Source organism: Heteronotia binoei, chromosome 21 (assembly GCF_032191835.1).
Source record: "Heteronotia binoei isolate CCM8104 ecotype False Entrance Well chromosome 21, APGP_CSIRO_Hbin_v1, whole genome shotgun sequence".
Classification (NCBI taxonomy): domain Eukaryota; kingdom Metazoa; phylum Chordata; class Lepidosauria; order Squamata; family Gekkonidae; genus Heteronotia; species Heteronotia binoei.
Window position 1 is genome coordinate 189,651,457 of NC_083243.1, and position 25,602 is coordinate 189,677,058.

General features: G+C 43.8%; 1 protein-coding gene across 2 annotated transcripts in view; it reads right to left on the reverse strand.

Moving 5' to 3' along the window:
- The window catches only part of SEMA5B (semaphorin 5B), a 546,394-nt gene that overhangs the window by 182,564 nt on the left and 338,228 nt on the right, over positions 1-25,602 (reverse strand). For both annotated transcript variants that reach the window (XM_060262054.1, XM_060262053.1), the window contains exons 7-8: positions 24,687-24,900; positions 1,558-1,843 (exon numbers count right to left, since the gene is read on the reverse strand). In XM_060262054.1, the coding sequence (XP_060118037.1) occupies positions 1,558-1,843; positions 24,687-24,900 (500 nt within the window). The remainder of the gene's footprint in view (positions 1-1,557; positions 1,844-24,686; positions 24,901-25,602) is intronic.

Below are 25,602 nucleotides of genomic sequence, written 5' to 3' on the forward strand. Positions count from 1 at the left end.
GCTTCAACTGCTTAGGCACACTGAAATGCCTTATCCTGGATCATTTAACAATTCTGTCTATATAAAGAAGGAAGCATGCGCTAATATCATGAACTCCGCCGGTCAACGTTCCAGCTCAAAAGCAAAGGCAGAGTGAACCAAGAGCCACAGAACGGGTTCGCTTTCTAATTAATAGGCTTTACTTTTCTAATTTTAAGTTTACAAGTCACCAGTTTATAGCTATGTATATTTCCCATACAGCTATTAAACAATGAATGGAGCCATTCTTGAAGGTCTGGGGGATGACTACAAGCATTTAAGAGTAATAATCATTATCCCTTTAGAGACCTGGCTTCTGCTCAAAAGACAGCTGAGAGGGCTACGGGGGTACCAATATCATGTGTTTGTAGGGATTTGTCTTCTCTAATCCCCTGGAAGTCCTATAACTAGTATCTGGTGATTTGCTTCAAGTCACCAGACTCTCCTAGTCATTAGCAAAGGGTTGGCTGGTGAAGGAAGGTACTGGGTGCATGGCAGAAGGAACAGGGCACAAAATCATCCCCTTTCACAAAGCCCTTCGACTCCACATGGAGGCAGCAATTGACAACACCCCAGGGTACTTGATCTGCCCCTCAAACCAAACATAAGCACTTGGAAAGCAGTTGCATTTAACTGGCAAGGAACATGCTGCTGGCAACAGAACCCCTACAAAAATGATTCATCATCACAAGTTGAAAACTTTCCCATGTTGAATGTTCTTGCAGCATATTGCAGGCCCCATGAAAACTACATATGCAGTTTGCAAAGAACGGGCGATTTCCCACACAGCTTACCGAGGAGCAAAGTCCCTCCTCACCGCGCAGCGTCTGCTCAGATTTCCCACCAACTGCTCCGCGGATTCAGGAAGTGCCGGACCTTTTGCGTCTCAAATGGAAATCGCTAAAACCCTAGTTTACGTTAGCAACGCAAAACGTCCGGCACTTCCTGAATCCGCGGAGCAGTTGGTGGGAAATCCGAGCAGACGCTGCGCGGTGAGGAGGGACTTCGCTCCTCGGTAAGCTGTGTGGGAAATCGCCCAACCTGATATGCTAGTGGAGAAAGGGTGCGAAGGAGAAATTCCCCCTCTGCTCAGTAATTTAGCAAAGGTCTTCCACTTGCCTTGATCAAGATTGGTCAAGACAGGGATCTTCATGCTTAACTAGGACTATTGCTGTAGGTGATGTCACTAGATCTCTCAGAGAGACATTAGGATTGGGGGGGGGGGGGGGGAGAGTGACAGCAAAAAGAACTTTCCGTCTCTTTCTTCTCTCTGTCCTTACATCTACCATCACACATCCAAACCTGTAATGCAGAGCTCTAAATGTCCATTATTACCAGTGATCAAGAGCATTAATAAAAGCAGCAGGAATCCTTTCAGTCCTCTGTCTCAGGGTTCATGTTTCCCCACAGAACAGTGAAAAGGTCTTCTGCCTGTCTGAAATGTGGGGTCAGACATACCATGCATTTTGTAATATTATTAGCAAAAGCAGATATGAATCAGAAGGAAAGAAATAAGTAACAACAAACCCACAAACTCACACATTGGTAGTGAATACTCCATAGATCAAATCTTGCTCAGGAAGATAAAAAGTGCTCTGCAGTTCGTTGTAGTAAAAAGGGATTTCCCCAGAGCGCGAGCAATTCAGGCGAGCCTTCATGAACGTTGTCCATGTGTCCTCCAACAAAAATCTTCCCCCAATGTCATTTTTGCAAACCCTTGCCACACGAGAATAGACCGTTTTCCCACAGTCGTGCTCAACAGCATTCTCACGAAAAAAGAAGTAAGTGAACAAACCAATGTCATAGGCGGCGACGAAATTGGGCTCTGGAGAAAAATTAAGTCATAAAACACAGTGAGATTTACATAGCAGGAAACAGTGAGATTTACAGAGGATGTGGGGCCAGAAGTTTATGAGTCCTTGGAAGATGGGAAAGAGAAATGCAAGTCTCTCTCACAGCATCTAAGCAAGAGTGGCACACTATGGGCTCGTTCACTGCTGCAGATTCACCACTTGATGGCTTTAGTAGAGAGTGGGTGTCTGACGTCTACCATCCCAGACCACAAGCACAAACATTCAGTGAAGTCCAGTGCAATCCTATGCAAAAGTACAATCCGAGTTTATGGGCTCAGACAAGAGCACTGTAGCACAGGGCTGCATTGTAAAGTGGTTTACACACACGTAAGTACTGGCCCTATGAAACAAACAGACAAGCATGTTTTAATGGCAGGAGTTCCTCACCTACTGCGTAACTGAGTTTTTAAACCAAAGCCTTATCGACAGATGAAGAATCACATGGTGGGATGTTTCCCCGTATTAAAAGAAAAACAGGTCCCTAGACACCGAGACTGTCTGAGAGATTAAGCTTCTCCTTGACATCTGTTTGTCTTTGGGCGGGGAGACCTTTTTAACATAGGGAATGAAGAGTAATGGGATTCCCTGATAGCAGTCTGAAACGGTGTACAGTCCAGAAACAGATTTACCACGGTCTGTGCTGCTCATGCAGACCAGACAATACTCAGATCTATAACAACTTTCAAAAAAAAAAAAAAAACAGCTGTGGAGATGGGAGAGGGAAATGCCACATCAAGACATCCTTCCTATTTGTTAGGGTGTTCTTCCCCAAACTCGCTGGGGGTGGCTGGACAGAGCTAAACCCCTGGCATCGAGTAACAATGACAATGGGCTGTAGGTATGGTTCAAGGTAACAAATGTTTGGGTCTTTTGTTAGCGTTTGTTACTCAGGGAAAGCAAAAAGTAGGTTTCGTGCTTTCCCTACAGTGGGAAAACAGAAGCAAAAAAAATATGTGGGTTTGTAGAATCTTTCGGGATCAAGTGCCGTGTTCTACTGGAGAAAGTTTTCCTTCCAGACGTTTCGTTCTCAGCTGCGGAGAACATCCTCAGTGGCGTTGCAGCCGGAGCAGGCGCTCAGACCTTCTTGGCTGCTGTGCATTGAGTGAGGAGCGCCTGCTCCGGCTGCAACGCCACTGAGGATGTTCTCCGCAGCTGAGAACGAAACGTCTGGAAGGAAAACTTTCTCCAGTAGAACACGGCACTTGAGCCCGAAAGATTCTACAAACCCTAATGATGTTACCAGCTGTGAAAACCTGAAATCTTTGATAAGAAAATATGTAATTAGCACATGGCAGTTTACTACAATAATTTGTAATAAAATGTTTTGAAATTCTGCTGCTTCTGGGCTCAGGATGATTCCTTCACTGCCTATTTCTTTCATCAGGCTCTGCTGCTGGGGCTATGCGGGTGTGTTTGTGGGTGTGTATACATGTTCGCTGTCCCGGGCGAAAGCTGGACCGGAATGGGTCCAAGGCGGATGTCTCATCCAGGAAAACCTGTAACTGCTCCGCCACTGCTTTCTCAACTACCTTAACCCAGAAATGGTAAATTCGAAACTGGGCGGTAGTTGGCCAAGATCCCAGGGTCTAATGATGGTTTTTTCAAAAGCGGACGAACCACTGCCTCCTTCAATTTTCTGGGAAGGTCCCTGTTGAAAGGGACAAGTTGACAATATCACCCAGAGAGTCCCTGATGCCATCCCAGCAGGCTTTCACCAGCCAGGATGGACAGGGATCCAGGGGGCAAGTGGGAGGCTTCACTGCAGCCAGGATCCTGTCCACATCCTCCGGCAAGAGCCCGCTGAAGCAGTCCAATATAGGACCAGAAGACGGCCAAGGAGCTTCCAGTTCACGTACTGTATCAATTATGGCGGGTAGGTCCTGGTGGAGAGTCAAGATTTTAATCTGCGAAATATGTCGCAAAGGCCTCAGAACCAATATCCAATTTCTTACCATTTTGATTGCCTGATGGCAAAACTGTTAATGACCGAATTACTCTAAATAACTGGGCAGGGCATGACTTTTCAGACTCTATGGAGGCTGCGCAGAACTCTTTCTTAGCAGACTTCATTGCCCCTTCATAGTCAATAAGAGGTTCTTGACCTCTTACTTATATCAGTCAAACGTTTTGCTATGTGGGTAATACATACATAAATATATGTCTGTAACTCCATGTGTTTTAAGTGAGCTGTCCCTATGCACACATCCCATGTGCTAAATAGGAAAGAAGGAGATCAAAGAAGAAAGGCATTTCTACCAGTGACAGAGCCCCCTCAAACTCCTAAACTGGTCCCAAATGAGGACTGCACATGAATGCTTCTGCTGCTGCACATCCACCTCTGAATGATGCTGGCAACAGCAAACAAAACATAGGCTGTGGCAGGGGGATTCCTCCAGCTGAGCAGAAGTGCGTCCAAGTGTCCACTTTAACTGAACTCAGTTCACATTCCCCACAGATGCTCTTGAGGCAAAACAAACCTCAGCCAATACCCAATTACCTCAACCAGAATTTCTATGTTTTTAAATTGTTTTTTGGTTTTTATGGCCTATTATATGTCTATACCCATGCATACGCATGGGCACGTAGGCTGCCCTGAGCCCGCTTTGGCGGGAAGGGCAGGATATAAATGGAACTAAATAAACAAACAAACAAACAAACAAACAAACCTGTGGCATGAAACAGAGACTTTTCCTTTCCACAGTGAAGCAACCAAAGAAGTGGGGAGGGGGAACTAAGCCCGGGTCTAAACCCCTCCCCACAATGGTTGCGTTAGTGACACAAAAGTGACTGAAAGAGAAGCAAGGCACACCAGGATAGCATACCTCTTTGTTCTTTGAGCCCATTTTCCCCTGCATGTGGGAGAGAGCAGGTTACGGCCAAGCATCTTCTGAGACCAGTCCTTTGCCAGAATTGATTTGAGGGGAGGGGGAGATAGTAAGGGATTTTCTTGCAGAATTATACTTCCAGTTGGAAGTTTCTGCATGTGTCTGCACAGACTGGTAAATAGAAGACAGACACTCCTAGGATGACCAGCATACAGAAATGGATGGAGGCACTGTGCAGACTGGAGGAGCTTCATTGGCTGGGGCATCAGGCTCAGGAAAGAAATTTAGCGCTCACCCTATATCTTAGTACTAGCTTTTATCTTCTGTGATATAAACAATAGGTCGCTATTCACTTTGACATTGTGTGGTCTTGTCCTCCCTTTCTGAGAGGAGGAGTGGCTTCCACCACCTAGCTCCATCTGTCATTACAACAGGCATTTTGCTAAGGACAGTATTAAAGCTAGTGTTTTGTTTTAGGGTTTCTTTTTTGTTTGTTCCCCTTTGGAATTTCTTTTTATAATTCTGAAAACAACTCCTGTTTATCAACAGCAGGGATAAGTCTAGCGCAGGAGTGTCAAATATGTGGCAGGGTTCAAATCCGGCTCCCCAAGCAATCTTCTTCTCCTGCTTCCTTTCCAGGGATGCTGCTACAGCCACACCTGAGCTTGCTTCCTCCCGACCCCCCAGCTCCCTCAGTGGCTATTTTGCTTCCTGTCTCTTGCCCCCCCTCCCCCCTTCATCTCTCTCTCTCTCACACACACACACACACACACACAGAGCTTTGTGGCTGCTTCCTGCTTGATAGGAAGAAAAGCCTATCAACAGTGTTTTGTTTCAGGTATAAGCTTTTGTGTGTAAGCATACTTCTTCAGGGGGAGGATGGGTGGGTTGGTGGATGGAGTCTTCTGACAAGTACAATGGACACTGGGGAAATTATTTTGGTTTACTCTGAAATGTGTTTTTTTATTTTTTTATTTTGGTTTACTCTGAAATGTGTTTTTTTTTAATGTATTTTTCTGTTCCTAGCTGGATTTATTTTCTTTCAAAAAAGACCCTGATTAGGAATTAGAGCACTTGGATTGATCCTTATATCTTGAAGGGTGGAGTGATTTCAGATGTGATAATAGCACACATTGGTAACAGGAAAGCTCGCTCTCGATTCAGTCCAGGATGACGCATGGTCTTGATCTTCGTTTTCTATTGCAATTCAGCAGTCTCTCTTTCTAATCTCCCTCTGAAATTCCTTTGTAAGAGCACTGCTGCTCTTGGGTCAGCAACTGAACATTGTGGTTTCTAATGTCAGATTTATGTTCATTTATTCCTTGCCCTCCTGGATGGAATTGAGACTTAGGTTTCCTGTCTCATTACTGATGCTGGTATCTCCATGCCTACTACCCCTCTGCACATCATACCTAATCCAATCAAGCCTGCTACTGTCAATCACCTGTTATTGCCATTCGACATCTGAAATAATCTTTATGAAGTGTACATCTCTGGTACCTCGTGTTACATTTTATGGCACACCTGGCCCAGCCCATCAAAGTGATACTTATATCCGATCCGGCCCTCGTAACAAATGGGTTTGATGACTCTGGTCTAGAGAGATCTGGAGGTGGTACCAGGGCTTCGTTTTCATAGCACAGGTTGCAGACAAATCTTGCTGAATTTAATGGGACTATTTTGGGAGAAGTGCTTTAAGAACTTTAGCTTTCAGGTGTCCAATCTGACATTCTGAATGGCTCTGTAGCAAACAGAAAAGACAAGCCTACAGAAAGTAGAAAACAACAGGACATTGGTACTCTTATGGATCCCATTTAAAGTTACTACTCAAGACTGAGGGGAAAGCTGCCTTTTGTAGCTCAAAAGTAAGGAATGACAGATAACATACTAATACTCTTTGAGCTGAATCCAGATTAAAGTTTCCAACAGTGGAGCAGAATTTTCCTACTTCCCCACTCGCAACAGAGGCTGTGCATGCACTAACTATTACGCATGCAATTCTACATACCCCAATGAGCATCTTGGGTTAGGAGAATGGCACAGGGGGCAGAAGCACCCCTCCCCCACAGTTAATATCTGAATCATGCTCTGAAGCACTTGGAAAATAACTTTCCTGGAGCTGCCACCTGGTAACAGAGAATTCAAATCAAGTTGGGAGAGCCCAACCCCACTCATGGACAAATGTCATAAAATTTGGCCCTGACAGCACATTATATGTATACTGCAGCACTTCCACGATTTTCTGTTAATAGGGCTCAATTCAAGGAGCTGGTTTGGTCTATAAAACCCGTGGATCCTCTATGGCTTAGGACAGATTTACATATACAAATTAATCACCCAATGAATAAGAACATAAGAGAAGCCATGTTGGATCAGGCCAATGGCCCATCCAGTCCAACACTCTGTGTCACACAGTGGCCCAAAAAAATTACACACACACACACACACACACACACACTGTGGCTAATAGCCACTGATGCACCTCTGCTCCATATTTTTATCCAATCCCCTCTTGAAGCTGGCTATGCTTGTAGCCGCCACCACCTCCTGGGGCAGTGAATTCCACATGCTAATCACCCTTTGGGTGAAGAAGTACTTTCTTTTATCCGTTTTAACCTGACTGCTCAGCAATTTCATCGAATGCCCACGAGTTCTTGTATTGTGAGAAAGGGAGAAAAGTACTTCTTTGCATCGAGCACACACCCATACATGTGACACTCAGCGCAAAACCCGGGAAAGCCCCCACCCCCCGCTGGCATTCTACCTTCATGATAGCTTTTTTAAAATATATATATATATATATATATATATATATATATATATATATATATATATATATATATATATATATACATACAGTCCTCTTTAAATCCTGTTTGTTTAAGTGGCTCCCCTTCTGGAGGGTCAACTTACCTTATTGGGAGAACAAGGAAATTAGGGATCTGGGTTCCTGGTCCCCCAGGCCAAGAGCCCTTTAGCTCTCGCCAAAGGCTTGCGCCTTTGGCAAGGCGCAGCTTAAAATGCAAAGAGGGTGGGGAGCACTGACACTCCTAAGCAATCAGCAACAATCACTTTCAATCACCTTCACCTTCAGCCCATTCAACCAAACAAGCAGCAGTTCCCCAGCTACCACAACTCAGCTGTCTCAGCTTCTCTCAGAGCTGCTCTGCTCTGCTCTCCCTCAGACCTCTCTGAGATTTGAAACACAAGTGATATCTTAATTATATAACATGGCCAGCACAGATCAAAGCCTCTAAATTATATCACACACAGTTTGAGTGAGAGTAATTTAAATGTGTGACTGTCGTTCATTAAGTAATATTATATGTATGTGCATCTGTAAATTAGCCATTAGCAGTTACTTCATTACCTTTAAGATTAAAAAAAAGTTGCCAAGATTGAACAACAAAGGCACCAAATTGTAGTGGGACAGAGGACTGGAAAAAATACCTATGATATTTACATTACTATACTATACACATTAAGACTGTTGTTTCCCCACCCTGACTGTATGAATTCTTGATTCCAAATTCTACATGTAAAAAAATTCTGAACTATACTCCAGTGTATATATATCACATGGGCCACAGCAGTAGAAACCATGCCCCCACTTCTGATTATAGTCAAAGATACTGAAGTAAGTTAATGTCAAAATTCTCAGAAAAAAGACATGTAAACTCAAAGTACAATATTCAGCAAAATAAAGAGACCTATAATCTCACTGATGTGAAGGGTAACTGGAAAAAAGCCACAGGAAAAAAGTTCACAGAAAAAAACCCACAGTCATAAATGCTCACAGGAAAAAGCTCACATGGAAAAAAGCCCACACAGAAAAAAGCACACATGGAAAAATACCACGTAAAGCACCAAAGATTTTTATAACTGTGGATAACCATTCACCTCCATTTATGGGAATGAACAGTTATTACCTATATTTTATGTTGTTATTTTAGGATTAAAATATGTCATATTCACATGCAACGATTTGTATTGTGATTTTATCATCAAATAATAATTTTGCTATGTTATTAGTATATCATTTCATTACTATATAAAAGTGGCCTATATGAAGAGGGCTTTAATGCTCTTGAGTGTAAAGGTTTGGAAGGGAAAATACAGGAAATAAAAGCAACCATTTTGTTATCAATGGACTTTATTAAGAAGGAAAAAAATAATAACAGAAATTAAATTCTATATAGATTTTTTTTTAAAAAAAAATTAAATACTTTAAATTTATTAATTTATGATTTGTCATCCTTTTTAATGTTGGTATGAAGTAATTTCTAAAGTACTGTCTAGTATTCACAGCTTTTGAACAACTATATGGCTTAAAAGTTTTCAAATAATTAATATTATTTACTTATATTGTTATTAAAAATTAAAACCGTCGGATAACAAAACCATAAGATAGCATTAAAATAAGTCAGTTTCCTAGCTCAATTTCCCTTTACTTGTATTTTAACAAATACATTGTGGTACATCCAGTGACCGATGTTCCCTCTTAGCTGCAGAGTCTTGTGAGCAAAAATTCTACTTTGTGAGCTGCTGGCATGAAAGTTGTGACCTACGGCATAAATTATTGTGCTCTGGGGTCATCCTTCCCGAGCTAAGACAAAAGTGTGTGAGCTGGAGGTTAAAAATCTGTGAGCTAACTCACGCTAACTCAGCTTGGAGGAAACACTGCCAGTGAACACGACAAAAGACTACCGGATCCTAACAGTAAAAGCAACAATTATTTAAGAACAATACTAAGAACAACTCAGATATAATTCTTTATTGTAAATTAGCCAGTCTCCTCAAGTAATTAAGTTTATCTTCCACCTGCTGATATTGCTGCACAGCATGCAATGCCTCATATTTTTCCACCTGCTCATGCAATGCCTCATATTTTCTCTTTTTTTCACCTCTAGGCGACCTGCCTGTGCATTAGCCAGTATTAATTTGTGGCAAGCCCAGGTCCGGTGCTGGGGCCTAGAACACCCCAAGCCGGTACCTGCCCCTGTGCCCCCTCACCCATACTTACCCTGCCGCCACACCCCCATCCGCAGGGAGGGCAGGTGCAGCAGCGCAGCAGGGGAGTGCCTGTGCCCTCAGAAGCAATCTGAGCATGCCCTTCTTAGGGAAGCCAAGCTTGGAGGAGGAGGAGATGCCCTGCTTGGCTGCTCTTGCCTGAAGGCAAGAGAACTTGGGTGGGGCCGGGTGCAGTCTTCTCCTCTGAGTTCGGCTTCCCTTGCAAGGGAAGCTGAGCTCGGAGAAGAAGAATGCACCCCACTCGTCTGCTCTGACTTTCAAGGCGAGAGCAGCCAGGTTGGGCACATTCTCCTCTGAGTTGCAAGGGAAGCCAGGCTTGGAGGAGAGCCTTTCTGACATGCTGTCCAGCCACTCTCAACTTCCTGGTTTTGTGACCTGGGAAGCCGAGAGCAGCAGGGCAGGGGGAGGGGATGACTAGTGGCGCCCTGTAGGTGAGGTGGCACCCTAGGCTGTCACCTACCTCACCTCCTCCCACACACTGGCCATGGGAAAGCCAGCTCCCTCTGCAGTCCATCAAATGTACAAATAACTTAGCACAATTATTATTTAATTATATTTAACTAGGAATAAGGCCCGTTGGGGGGGGGGGAATACAACAGGCTCTAGAAGGAAGATCTGGGCAAGTGCCTTCCACCCTTGCTGTCTTCCCACCCATCCAAGTGAAGGCATTAACTTCCTCCCACCTCAAGGGAAGCTTATCTCTGCTATTTAGAGAGCAGTTGTAAATCTGAGTGATCTCCAGTGGCTCCCTAGGAGGAAATGGCATTGTACCTGTCTGAGGTTCCACCCCTCCTCAAATCCCACCCCTTAAATACCCACGAATTCCCTAACCTGGAGTTGGCAACCTATCTCCTTCCCTTTATCTGCCCCTCTGACTTCAGCTTTCCATCTCCTTCCCTGCAGCTTCTACATAGGCTGTCTTTCTCCACAGTGGGGGGTGAGGAACGAAAGCAGCTTACATAATTCTCTTCTGCCCCCTTTGATCTGAACAACAACCCTGTGAGGCAGGTTAGGCTGGAAGTCTGTGACTGGTCTGAAATCAGTCAGTCAGCTTCCACAGCAAGGACCTGGGTCCAGCAGACCCCATGCTGAAGCCCTAACTCCTATGCCCTCCTCAAAATCTACCACAGAATCTCCAGAAATTTCCTGTCAACATGGAAAGATACCACTGAAGGCCTCTGGGTGAGTGTCTGCCACCCTTGCTGTCTTCCCACCCACCAAAGTGAATGCATTCACTCTCCCGACACACACCTCAAGGGGAGCTGATCTCCGGCATCTGGAGAGCAGTTGTAGTTCTGAGTGATCTCCAGCCCTCACCTGGAGATTGGCAACAGTGGTTCCCATGAGGAAATTGATGGTTTGGAGTCTATGGCATTGTACCTCTCTGAGGTCCCACACTTCCTCAAACCCTGCCCTCTTCAGGGCGAGCCCTTTAAATCTCCAGGAATTTCCTAACCTGGAGTTGGCAAGCCTTCCCTTTATCTGCCCACCTGACTTCAGCTTTCCATCACCTGTGCCCTCCCTGCAGCCTCTATATAGGAAACTTAGTCTTTCTTCATGGGGGGGGGGGGACCGAAGCAGTTTACATCATTCTCTCCCCCCCCATGTGATCTGAACAACCCTGTGAGGCAGGTTAGGCTGGAAGTCTGTGACTGGTCTGAAATCAGTCAGTCAGCTTTCACAGCAAGGACCTGGGTCCAGCAGACCCCACTCTGAAGCCCTAACTCCTATGCCCTCCTCAAAGTCCACCACAGAATCTCCAAGAATTTCTCACCAACTTGGAACTGGCAGCCATAGTCAGCACTGGGCCCAGTGAGTTCTGCCTCAGAGGCCTGTAGTGAGACCTTTCAGTCCAACAGACTATCTCTGAGAAACTGTTTAATAAGGAAGAGTCCTCAGCCATTACATCAGCTTACAGCATTCCCCTCTCCTCTCCCCCACCTTTTATCTGAACAACAACAACCCTGTGAGACAGGTTAGCTTGGTTTGAAATCACCCAGTCAGCTTCTACAGCCCTCACCTAGAGATTGGCAACAGTGGTTCTCCAGGAGGAAAGGTCTCTCCCTCAGAGTCCGTTCTGTCATCTGAGCCCACTGTAGCCTAATTGGGATAGAAAGAGTGAAGTATTGGCAGGTGGAAAGGGCCCTTCCCTGCTGTGAATGAACATTCCTTTTGCCTCAGTTGAAGAGAGGAAACTCAACTGTTTTCTCATGAGCACAGGCCCTTAGCTGGGGGAGGGGGGGCTGGGGGGCCAGGCACCACAAATCTTTCCCGTGTTTTACACCCTCACACCTCCTTGCCTGCTCTCAAGGACTGTCCTGGACTTCCTATAACAGGCCCTGAGGAGAAGTAGTCCTGCTCAGTAAGCTCCCTGTCAGGAGAGAACTGTCTCCGTCGAAGGTCAGTGGCCTTCTGCTGGGGTTCTTGCCTGATGGGGCTGGCGATGGGCGGGGGACAGCAGACTCAGCCAATGGCACGGCAGAGACAGTGTGAGCCAATCCTGCTCAAGCCACATCCATCCAATGAAAATCCTGAGAATTGCCACCACGCTTGGGCTTTTATTATTTCCCTGATAAAATTACAGCACATTGCATATGAATATGACATATTTTAATCCTAAAATAACAACATAAAATATAGGTAATACCTGTTCATTCTCATAAACGGAGGTGAATGATTATCCACAATTATAAATATCTTTATAAATTGCTATTTATAAATTATAAATAACAATTATAAGTACCATGGTGCTTTACATGGTATTTTTCCATGTGGACTTATTTCCATGTGGGCATTTTTCGACGTGAGCATTTTTCCTGTGAGCATTTATGACCGTGGGTTTTTTCTGTGACCTTTTTTCCTGTGGACTTTTTTTATGGAACCGATCTGAAGAACCCTAGGAAGAGCTAAAAAAGGCTAATTATATATTCAAATAAAAAGACAGTAAAAATGTCATTTGTTTAGTTGAATGCTCAGTCTAATCTGCTCCACAAGGACTGGGTATATTATAACCATCTAGAAAATTAAAGCGGGAAAATCAGAAGTCCTCTTTGTTCTGGCTGCTTCTGATCCAAGGGAAAAACCTTACTACAGTAGGTGTGCTGCTTTTTCCCAGAGAAGATATTTTACTTTCTCTAAAGAGTCCATGGCAAAAGGAATCTTTGCAGGACTTTTCCCACATGACAATACTATGGTAGTCCAACAGGCCTAAAGTGGCAGTGGGTTAACCGTTCTCTCTTCTTGTCTGCCTACAGAAGGTTGTGTTTAGGGATCGGCGTGAACCACCTCACGAACCTAAACAGTCACAAACAGGTTTGTGAGCCATGGTTTGTACAATCGTGTCTACCACAAACCTCCCACAAACTGAATTGATTTTCTAGGAAGATCATGCAGTTTGTAGGCCAGACATGCTGGTGCTAATGAATCAATTGTTAAGGCAACGGGAGAGAAGGACTTCTGCAACCCTTCTGGAAGCACCAATCCTGGTCCTCAAAAGCTTGGCAGCCAACCAGAGAGCTCCCATCCTGCTCAATAGGAGTAGAAGGGAATATACTCCAGCTCATGGCTCAGTTGCTTTCACTTTGCATCAGGCTGTCTAGAGGCAGAGACTAGGAGGAATTGGAACAAGGCTGTGATTGCGAACAACAATGTTGATGCTTCAGGGCTCAGAGGCGCCTGTCTCTCTGCTACAGCCAGATAGAGGGGCTCAGTCAGTGGGTTCTTCGCCTGAGGATCCACACACTCTCTCCTCAGTGAGATTTTTGAGCACTTGTTCCTCTGCTCAAGCTACAGCAGAGGGGCTCAGCTACTTTGAGGCCCCAAACTCCCCCACAGTGGGATTTTTGAACACCTTTCTCCAGCTGGGGAAGTGTCTAGTGGTTTCAGGGCTCTGAGCCATCTCCTGCCTCTCTGCTCAAGCCAGGTCAGGGGGCTCAGCTAGTGGGTTCCTCGGCTGAGGATCCATCTTTACATCTAGTTCTGTTGTTGCTGTTTGTGTGTGCATGCACCTAGAAGTTATGGTAACCTCTGGTGGCTTGTACAGGACATGCCCACCCACTGGAACTCTACCAACATGATGACTGCATGTCTGGTGGAGCAGAAAAGCACAGTGCAGGATGTCATCTTATCCATGACCATTCTTCATGGGGGAAGAGGAGTTCAGCATGAGCTCCAATGATTGGCTGACTCTCTCTGAAATGGTGCATGTCATACAGAGCTTCAAAGACACCACTGACATCCTCTTCTCTCATATGGGCAGACTGGGACAAGCCATTCCCCTCATCTGTGGTTTGGACAGGGCATTGGCCTTCACACTGGAACAGGGGGCTGCTCTTCCTCTGAGGGCAAGAGCCTTGATGTAAAGGCTGCAAGTGAGTGTTGCCATGTGTCTGCACAAAGAAGGAGTACAGAATGCCCTGTATTTGCAATCCCTGTATAAAGGGCAGCATCACTCTACACAACGCAGAGCTTTTGCAATGGAGGGACAACCTGTGCAAGGAGATCTGGAGGCTGCAGGCCAAGCAGTGTGGCCAGAGGATTGGGGGGGGGGGGGAAGAGGAGAAGGAGCAGCAGCTCAGCACCTCAACCCCATGAGCCCAACCACCATGGATCTCCCCAGTACTGGTTTGCAATGGTGAGCTGAAAGGTCAGCAGCATCAGGGAGGCCACCCCAAGTGTCCAGAGTGAGTGTGTGTTCTCCCACCTGGGCGATATCCTTACCCCCTCCATTCATGCTTGGACCTGGTCCAGGTGGAGGAGTTCTACTTCATCAAGGTCAACCCCAGCTGGGCTACCCCACTCTGGAACATGGGGAGTAAAGGATCTCTGTGTCCTTCCAAATCCTTAATGTTTTGGATCTCCATGGGTGGATTCCACGGGTTTCTGAGCCACCACCTGACCTCCTGCTACAGTGAAGCAAGGGGTCTCAGCTAGGTGTTCATTTCCTCACCTGAGGAACTGCATCCCGCACCACTGGGATATTTTAACTGCCCCCTCAAGAGCCACCACCACGTCCTCCTGCTAGAGCCAAGCAGAGGGTCTCTCAAGCTAGGTGTTGGTTTCCTCACCTGGGATACTTTACCTTCCTCCTCCAGAGCTATCACCTATCCTCCTGCTACAGCCAAGCAGTGGGTCTCAAGCCAGGTGCTTGCTTCCTCAGCAGAGAAACTGCACCCCCACCTTGGGATATTTTAACTCCCCCTTCTCATAAGCTGTCCAGTGGACTCAGGGCCATGTGGGACGAGGCTATGTTCCCTGTTAGAGACCTGCCAGCACCTGACTGCCCAACCCAGCTTGGGGAGTGTCCTGTCTGTCCACCTGAGAACATTTCTGTCCTCCCAAGACTATTTTGTCCCCCAAATAACATATCTTTCCTCCCAAGAAAATATCTGTTCCCCCAAGCGCTAGTGCTTCCAGCCTCCCACCCATATTTGCCCCCTTCGCCATGTTTGTCTGTCCAAGAATCACTCATCCCATTGGGGAAATGGGTTCTGGTTGTGGCCAGCTACTCCTACGTCAGGAGGACTTCCCCTTGCCCACCCCATTGGGGTGATGGATTCTGGCTTTGGCAACTGTCGCCTTAAAAGGCCTCCCCCTTGCCCAAGGTGGCAGATTTTAACATAGCCCTATGTGGCCTGCCCAAAGTGGCAATTTTTAATCGAACCCCAAGGTGGCCTGTCCAAGGTGGCAAATTTTACCCTAGCACAACGTGGCCTTCCCAAAGCGGCAAAGTTCAACCCGTCTCTGCCCTGGCCCCAGCCCGGTGCAACTCTTTGTTGAGTGACATCTGCACCCTACCTCATTTATTAAAGTTTTGCAGGGCAGGTAAGTCAGAGATGCAGTCAGGCCTTTGATTGAGGCCAGCGACAGTCCTCCACACCTGCTTGGCATCCTTGCCCTCCTCACTGTGATGGAACGCTGCCAATGCTAGCACTGCCATCTTGTTTTAAAACGTTACAACGTTTCCGAATTTCTTAAATATTGTGTTTTTACATTTTTTAAAAAAAAACTGTTGTAAACTACCCTAAGCCCCATATAAGCAGGGAACAGTGGTCAAAAATCTAAATAAACAAACAAGTACGGTAAGTGTAAAAGCCCAGTCCAATCTGGCCTGCCCAAGGCTACAAGCCCAAATATCTTGCCCACTCCACTGGGGAGATGGATTTTGGCTGCGGCTGCTCTCACTCGGGCTATGTTTCCAGGTTGGCTGGCATCTTGCATCATGCTCGAGGGCCGCTCTGCCACTTGCTGGCCTATTTCACTGGTAAGATGGATTCTGGATATTGCCAACCTTTCTATCCCAGAGCTATGAATTGAAATGACCCCTTTCACCTCAAGGGCTGCTCTTTCATTCACTCGCCCACTCATTGGGGAGATGGATTCTGGACACTGACATTGCCAGTGGTTCATTCCTGGAGCTTTGTAGATTCTGTCTGTGGCCGCTTCTCCCCACCCCCTCCCCCCATATGCCTCTTTAGGCTTTCTTTTCCTCCAGGACTCAGTTCTTCTAACCTCCACCTGTCCATGTCTGCCACCTTGTAACTTGTATTCCTCCAACAACTGGCACTCCCAGCCTCCCCCCACACCCAACTCTTCATGTTTACTGTCCTCTCCAGGAATCACTTCCACCAGGGGGAGGTGGGAGGGTGACCACCTCCTGGGCCCATAGGGAATGGCTAGTCACCCCCAGAATCTATTTCTATTTATGGCAAGGAAGCAGGAGGGTGACTACCTCTCAGGACTGAGGGGGACTGGGGCAGGCCAAAAACCCTGTATGCAGGGGGCAGGTGACCTTCTCTTGAGCCCAAGGAGAAGGATTGCCTGTCTGCAGCAACACTGTCTGTGAGGAGGAGGTGGGCACAGTACTTCACACACACACCCCAAGCCAATCCTCACCAAACTTGGAGGGCAGGTAGAGGGGCATCCTAAGGAGATCCACTGTAAGTTGGGTGGCACTAGCTTGTAGGGTGGCCATTCAACACACTCCTCCCCTTTTGTATGATGGACCCAATGATCTCCCCCCCCCCAAGCCAATCTGCCTACAACTGGGAGAGCAGGCAGAGGAGCATTCCAGGGAGGTCTGCAGTTGGATGCCTCTAGCTTGCCGAGGGTCATCCCAATCCTGCGGCTGTGATTTCTCCCAAGAGCACTTTCCTGAGGGCACCTGCTTTTAGGGGGCTGTAACTCAGCCCCTCCCCCCCACCTCCAATCCTCACCAAACTTGGAGGGCAGGCAAAGGAGAGTCACCTGGAGACTCCTTGTGAGTTTGGTGTCTCTAGCCTACAAGGGGGCTATTCTACCTTGCCATGAACTCACAAACCAGTTCATTAAACGGAAAAGTTTCTGAAAGTTTGCAGTTCGTGATACCCCGCAAACCATGAACCCCCACAACCCTCCCTTTTTCCAGTTTGTGCCCATCCCTAGCTGTGATAATCTGGCTCCATATTATGGAAGAGAAGAAGAAGAAGATATTGGATTTATATCTCACCCTCCACTCCAAAGAGTCTCAGAGCGGCTCACAATCTCCTTTACCTTCCTCCCCCACAACAAACACCCTGTGAGGTGGGTGAGGCTGGAGAGGGCTCTCACAGCAGCTGCCTTTTCAAGGACAATCCCTGCTAGGGCTAGGGCTGACCCAAGGCCATGCTAGCAGGTGCAAGTGGAGGAGTGGGGAATCAAACCCGGTTCTCCCAGATAGGAGTCCACACACTTAACCACTACACCAAAAGAGGGCAAGAGAAGACCAAGAGGGAGACAAGTAGGTGAAGAACTGCTGGATCACTATGGTGGGAAGGATACAGGCTTAACATGCCATAAAACTTTATTTCATATACTGAACTTACAAGTCACCAAGGGGGGGCGTGGCGTCGCACGCATAGGGAATGGACGCCTGAAAACAGAGCTCCTTACTTACCCCTGCCAAATCCACTTAAGCAAGCGCCCAGCGTTGTTGTTTGTTTTCTTTTTTTTCTTTAATTAGTATGGGAACAGTAGATGGTCAAAAATCCAGATCAAAAAGAAACTCAAGGAACTCTGTTAAAGACTATTTTCCCAAAAAGCCTAAGGCTAAGGCCTCAGGAAAAGCAAGCAGCCCTGCAAGCAAGATGGCGTCGGGAGAAGGGGAAAACACAGCAGCAGACCTAGCTTCATTTCGTTCTGAGGTAATGGAGGCTTTTCAAAAACTGGAAAAAAATATGACTGACAAAATATCTGCCATGATCCAGCCCCTTTCTGCTCAGTTGGAGGGTTTCAAAACGTCCTTAGAGAAGGTGGCAGAGACTGCAGATTCTGCTTTTAACATGGCATGTGCTGTGCAGGAGGACACTCAGTATTTTTATAAAAGAGATGAATGGGCCACTGATAAAATTATTGCACTTGAGAACCAACTGAAAATGGGGAATGTTAAAATTCGCGGGCTCCCCGAGAACTCTGCCTCTCCCTCTGACCTAAAATCTCTTATAGCCTCCTGGCTATCAAAGGCATTGGGTTTTTCTGAATCTGATCTTTGTGCCCTGGAGGCTGCATATAGAATTGGCCCTTTGCGCAGACAGAAAACTTCGTTGCCTAGGGACATTTTAGTCCGTTTCTCTTCTGCCTCAGTTAAATCCAAGCTGCTGCAAAAAGCCCGGGCTATAAATCCACTTCTGCTAGGAGATTACAACATCCAAATTCTACAGGATTTGTCTTCTGAAACCTTGCAAAGGCGGAAAATTTTGAAGCCAATTATTGAAATCCTGAACAGGGAAAACATCAGATATCGATGGGTTGCTTCGTACAAGCTGCAAGTTACTGTACAGGATCGGTCGTTTGTCGCTGGAGGCCTTGACTCAGGCCTAAGCATGCTGAGAGATTTGAATCTTCCTGTTCCCACCGGCCTTATAGAAGCAGTCTCACATGTTCACTCAATAACTTCAGACACTAGATGGCGTCGTGTGCCTATGAACCGTCCTGATCGGCTTGTTTCTCCTAGAAGCTAAACGCTGGAACTGTTGCTATGCAGAAATCTTCCCTTTTTTGTGTGGATTCTTGACGTCCCCCCCCCCCCTTTTTTTTTTTTTCCCCTGACATATAAGCTTTGCCTACTGAACTGCTGACTTATAAGCTTTGCCTACGTGTAACTCTGTCACGGCTTAGAAATATGCTGATGATTGTTTCGTGCCTATGAAGCAATGTTTATATACGAAATTGGGGGGTCCCCCCCCTTTTTTTTTGGTTATTTATATCTTTTGAACACAATGTTATGAATGTGAGGGAGTTATTAATTCAAATCAACTCATTAAAGGAAATCTTCTTGGTTGATTGGGTATGCATGATTGGAAGAATGGGGTGACTTGGAATATATGGTTTGAGTAGGAGCTGGAATGGGGAGGCTGGGTGTTGAGTGAGGGAGTGGGAGAGAGGGAGGGAGAGAGAGTGAGTGAGGGGGGGTAGATCAGAGTGAGAAACTTGAATAGTATGATTAGGGTTTTATATCAATATATTTCTTTCTACTATGAGTTAATGAATTGTCAGGACCTTTTCCCTTCCTGTGTGAATTGTTGAATGGAAATGAATCTGTGAGACAGAGGGTGGGTAGGGAATGTATGTGTGTGTCAGTTTGTGCCTTATGCTACTATGAAGGTTTGGAAACTTGTTTCCCTCACCATCATATCTCCCTACATAGGCTTATAAGTGGCTGAAGGATAGTTGGTGGGGAGTGTTTGGGGAGACCAGTATTTAATAGCGTTCATAGTTCTGTTTAAAGTTTCATTGTATTTTTATCATAGTGTCTTAAGTCTTACAATAACTTTGTGATCGAGATCTGATGCTGTTACACATGGTATATTAGTTTGCCTGTAATTATCTTTAATTCACTAACCTGAGTTGGTAAAAGGCACAGGTTTTATTATATGTGGCTTTCTAGGCATTTTAGCCTTGACTCGATCAGCTTTGTTTGGCCTTTCATTATAAACTTTCTATACATTCGGCTCTGTTATTCTGTTTATAAATTTTATTTTTGCTGGGTTGATAGTGTTAAATATAAGCATTTTTGGCAGAGAGGGAGAATGGAGAACTTCAGTTTTTTTTTAATTAGCTCCATTTGGTAGTTGTTGCTAGTTGTGTGGTGTCTTCAGTAACGAAGACTTCCGCTTCAAATTTATCCTTTTAAGTAAATAGTTGTTGTTTTCCCAAGTTTGGGTTAACAGAGTTGGAGGGTGAGTTAGTGGCTAGTGTCTGTTAATGCTAGACCACTGGTGTTGGTTATGGTTTTTTGTTTGTGTTACGGGCAGCATAACTGTATTGAATTATTATGGATTTAGTTGGAAGTTTTTTAAAGCCTTTGATCTGAAATCTGTCCTCATACCTTTGAAATTTGATCTACAGGATTCGCCTCTAGCTATCCTGGTGGCACCTGGGTTCAAAGCTATGAATTGCAATAATTTTGATAACCTTGGTTATTTCCTCTTTCAATTATGGCAGAGTGCCACTTGAAATTTCTATCTCTAAACTGTAATGGGCTAAATAATTTAATTAAGAAAAAACGGGTTGCCTCTGCCATCTCTCATCAGAAACCAGATATAGTTTTTTTGCAAGAAACTCACCTTAAGGGTAACCAGCCCAAGGTCTTCCAGTCAAAATTTTTTGCTCATCAATTTCAAGCTTACGGGTCCTCCAAAGCAAGAGGTGTGGCCATCTTAATAGGTAAATCAGTCCAATTCACTTTTGAAAATTCCTCAATTGACCCTAGGGGTCGGTATATTTTTATCAATGGGGTCTTTAATGGTAGCCCTTATACTCTGGCATCGGTGTATGCTCCAAATGATGGACAAATTGCATTTATTAAAGATACGTTGTCACAACTTCAAACTTTTCATAAAGGGCCCATTATTTTGGGAGGAGATCTCAACTATGTTGTCAATCCTTCTTTAGATAGATCTCAAAAAAGCCTGCTACCTCTATCTGCCAATAAATGGTCTCAATCAAAAGATTCAAATGGCCAAAATGATTTAGCTCAAATCTTTCAATCCTATAATCTGTCAGACATTTGGAGAAGCAGGCATCCAAAAGAAAGAGACTATACCTTCTTTTCTTCTCGTCATCAAACTTATTCCAGAATAGATTTTATTTTAGTTTCGGATTCTATTTCTAACCTTTTTTTTAAAGTAGACATTGGCCCAATGATTTGATCTGATCATGCATGGTTGGAAGGTTATATGTCAGGAATCACTGAAAGATCTTTTTCTTTTAATTGGAGATTGGATAGTAAACTTCTGTCTATGAAATCAGTTACAGATTCCATTGAAAAAGACATTAAAGAATTTTTTCAATTCAATACTGAGTGTGGAGTACCTCAGCATATAGTTTGGGACTCGTTTAAAGCTGTAATTCGTGGCAGATTTTTGGCTATTGCCTCTTCGTATAAAAAAGAAAAAGACAAAATTAGATCAGATTTGGTTGCCAACATTACCAAATTGGAAGAGAAATTTAAAAAATTTGGTAGCAAAAAAACTTATTCAAAACTTCTTATAGAAAGGAAAAAATTAGAATCTTTTGACGTCTCAAGATTCAAAAACAAATGGCTTATATAAAACAAAAATATTGGTTTCGAACTCCTCAATCCCTTAAACTCCTATCATGGAAGGTTAAAAAGAGAATATCCTCAATGGCTATTTCTTCCATTCGTTCTAAATCCGGTACCTTGAAACATTCCACTAAGGATATTGTAGGAGTTTTTAAAAAATACTATTCATCTCTATATTCCTCCCAGCATCCAGCATCAGACCTTATTTCATCTTTTTTAGACACTCACTCAGTTATTAAGCCTGTTTCTCCTGAGGTTAAATCCCTTTTGGACAAACCTTTTACTGCACTTGAAATACAGGAGACTATCAAGTCTATGAAATCCAATAAATCTCCAGGCCGAGATGGCTTTATACCAGAATTTTATAAATTTTTTAATACTTTGTTGGCTCCCATCTTGGCGGACGCCTGTAATCAGTTTGTACAGTCTGGTTCTTTTCCAGTTACTTGGTCACAGGCAAAAATCATTCTTCTTCCAAAGAAAGACAAAGACTTGCTAGACCCTAGTTCATACAGGCCGATATCGCTCCTTAATTGCGATTACAAGATTTTTACAGCAGCCCTGGTGGCTAGGCTTAATACTTTTATAGGGAACTACATTCATCCTGACCAATCGGGCTTTATCCCACACCGTGAGTTAACGGACAATACTAGAATGGTCCTTGATGTTATTCAATACTGCCGGAAATTTAATATTGAGTCTTCCTTTATCTTGTCTATTGATTTTGAAAAAGCCTTTGATTCCGTTGAAGTTCCTTATCTTACAACCTTACTGCAGAAAATGAATTTTGGCCCGAATTTTCTGAAGATAATCCATTCTTTATATAAGTCGCCTTCTGCTATTCTTTCTATTAATAATTTGGATTCTGAAGAATTTAATCTTTTCAGAGGGACGAGGCAAGGTTGCCCCTTGTCTCCTCTGCTTTTTGCAATCGCAATTGAACCTCTTGCTAATGCTATCCGTAATACCAATATTATTGCTGGTATCCCTATTAGAAAGAAACAAATTAAGGTGTCTTTGTTTGCAGATGACCTAGTGCTTTTTGTTACAAAACCTAAGACTTCTTTACCAGCTGTCTTTGATTTATTATCTGTATTTTCTTCTATATCGGGTCTTCGAGTAAACCCATCTAAAACCATTCTTTATCCCATCACAATTACAGATGCTCTCCAAGATTCCATCTACTCAAATTATCACTTCAAAAAAATGGATAGATATTGGACATATTTGGGGATCAATATACCTTTAAAATTGGGAGATATTTTTAAAGTCAATCATCATTTATTGATTAAGGACATTCTTACTATGCAAAAGAATAAAAATTCTTCACTCATTCCCTGGAATGAAAAAATTCAGATTATTAAATCTTTTATTTTTCCCAAATTTCTGTTTTTATTTCGAGCCATTCCTATTCTTATTCCTGAGGACTTATTTGTGGGTTGGCGTCGTTCGTTCTTAAGATACATTTGGAACAAGGGCTTATCTAGAATAGGGTATGCAACTCTTATTCGTTCTAAATCCTCAGGTGGTCTGGCTCTTCCGGATCTGCATAAATTTTATGAAGCTGCCATTTTAGGAGGCCTTGTCAGATACCATGATGCTGATTTAAATTCAGGCTGGAAGGTCCTAGAAGATACCTATCTAAATAACAAATCGTTTCAATCTACATTATGGGAATTTCCAAAGAAGAGACCTCCTAATATCTCCTCCAACCTTTTCCTTAAAGCCATTTTTCAGATTTGGGACAAACGCCGCCTCTTTTTAGCCCCTCCTATGTCTCCACTATCTCATTTTATGGATGTTTCTTGGTTTCAACCAGGGTTTTTTTACAAGTCTTTTCCAATTTGGAAAAAATATAATCTTTATAGGTTTATGGACAAAATCCCATGGTTTGAATACTTGCAAATTAACAACTTGGTGACATCACTCTCAAAGAAATACAATTTCAATCGACCTCTTACTTTCTTTGAATCCTTGCTACAATCTCCTTTTTTAAAGCGGAAGGGACTGATTTCATTTATCTATAAGGGTTTGCTAGACATTGATGCTGTTGATTTGTTATCCTATCAAGAAATTTGGCAAAGGAATAGTTCAATTAATTTGGCAAAGGAATTTGGCAAAGGAATTTGGCAAAGGAATAGTTCAATTAATTTTCAGGAGGATGTTTGGCAACAAATCTGGTCATCTCCTTCGTTTGTTTCAAAATCATTGAATATACAATTACAAACTCAAAAAATTTTGTTCCGGTGGTATTTAACACCTCAGAGATTAAGCCATATGGCGATAAATCAATCCTCCAAATGTTGGAAAAATTGTGGAGAGGTGGGCACATTTATACACTGCTGGTGGTCTTGCCCGAGGGTGCAGTCGTTTTGGGCAGTAATTGTGGCAAAAATCAAGGATATCACGGGCTATAGTTTACCTTTAAGATTGGAACTCATTTTGCTTGACTGTTGGAAAGGTATTTCTATTACTTCTCTCAATAAATCCCTGATATCCCTTTTACTAGCTGCTGCTAAAATGGTGTTAGCCCAATTTTGGAAATCTCCCAATATTCCTCCAGTTAAAGCCTGGTATGCTAAAATCTGGGAGGTCTATGCTATGGACAAGATAGCAGATAGTTTATGCAATATAAATAATTCAGAAGGTAACGATTCTCTGATGTACAAGTGGCTTCCATTTCTTAAATTTTCTTTTAGTCCTGTAGATCAGATGCATACATGTATTCCTGGTAGATATTATGACATTATTAATTTGATGTAATTAACATATGGACAGAGTACTTATTTTTTAATTCAGCTGCCAAGTATGTATGTATGTGTGAATGTATGTATGTGTTGTTTTGTTTGTATTTTGTGTATATATATATATTCTGTTTTCTGCTGGTATGCTATGCTTATACACAAAGAATGATTGCAGATAAAAAAAAAAAAAGTCACCAAAATACCTAAAACATGAAAATTAACTTCCATGCTACAATAAAAATCTTAATAATTAATTGTCAACCCAAATAACCATAGCATAACATAGGGCCTTGAAATGTAATGTAACTATACCCCATACAGCTCTTAAAGGGATTGGAGCTCTTTCTCAGAGGAAAATCCTACCACAGATAAAATGGAATGGAATTGTTTCCAATAAACATATCTGGAAATGGATTAAATACATTATAGTTCTTTATTGTGAGAACTGGCAGACAGGAGCTATATAACTAATAATCACAGTTGTACCACTTTTTCCCAGAAACGGATAAAATTATCCACTTTATTACTTACATCTCCTTAATGTCCCATTCACTTTTGCAACAAACCCCTCTCCCATATCCTGCCAAGTCTCCATCATGAAGCAAGATCAATTGCCTAAGACTGTCTGGCCAGTGTTGGTACTCTTATTTCTTACCATTAAGCCACTTGGAGTTGTATTGTGCTGTCCTAAGAGGCGGGACATTTCCAAGACTCCGGTAAATAGCAGGATCCCGTCCAGAGAAATCAATGACAGTTGCAGCATATAGCTCTCCCTGTGATGTAATTACGGCTGTTGAATTGTGCCGAGGGTCATAGGGGCAGCGAGCTACCCCATTTATTTTCTCAATGACTTTGCTAAGATTTCCAGCCTGTGTTTAAAAGGTAGTGGGGGAACAGAAAAGGAGACAGTAAAGAGAATTGTTTGATACATAACACACTCGGCCAAGAAATACAGTTGTGCATAATGCAACATCCCTATATGTCTGCAGATTAAACTCATGAAACTAAACCCACCAAGAGCTATGTCCATGGCACGAAGGACCCGGGGAATGCCAACCTTATCTATTGTTTTCTGAAAACTTACAATCACCTAAATCTAGTCTGCAGAGAGACTAGACAATGTTTAGCACCAGAGCACACCTACTTCCTAGCTAGCTCTGGCTCCCAACCTAGAAATGTGTGTGTGTGGGGGGGGGGGGGACACACCCACCTTATTTCTTACATACCAATTTGTTTCTCAAGGCTAAGGAGAGAAATGGCCACAGGAATCACCTCACCTTCATGGTGCACTGTACCTTCATGTTAGTATTATTATTAGTGGGTGTGTATAAAATATAATAATATTACTAATACATTAATAATACATATGTGTGTGTGTATTAGTAATATTACTGAATGAGCTCTGCATGGTTTGCATCACACAGAACATTTCTAACAAAAAGGATTTCCATCTACAAAGCAGCCTTTCTTGCCACCCTCCTCCACTTACTGCAGCCCCAAATGCACACGGACAGAAGACCCCCACACAAAGGGGTAAGTCTGATGATTGTAACAGGAGGGGAAAACAGGGG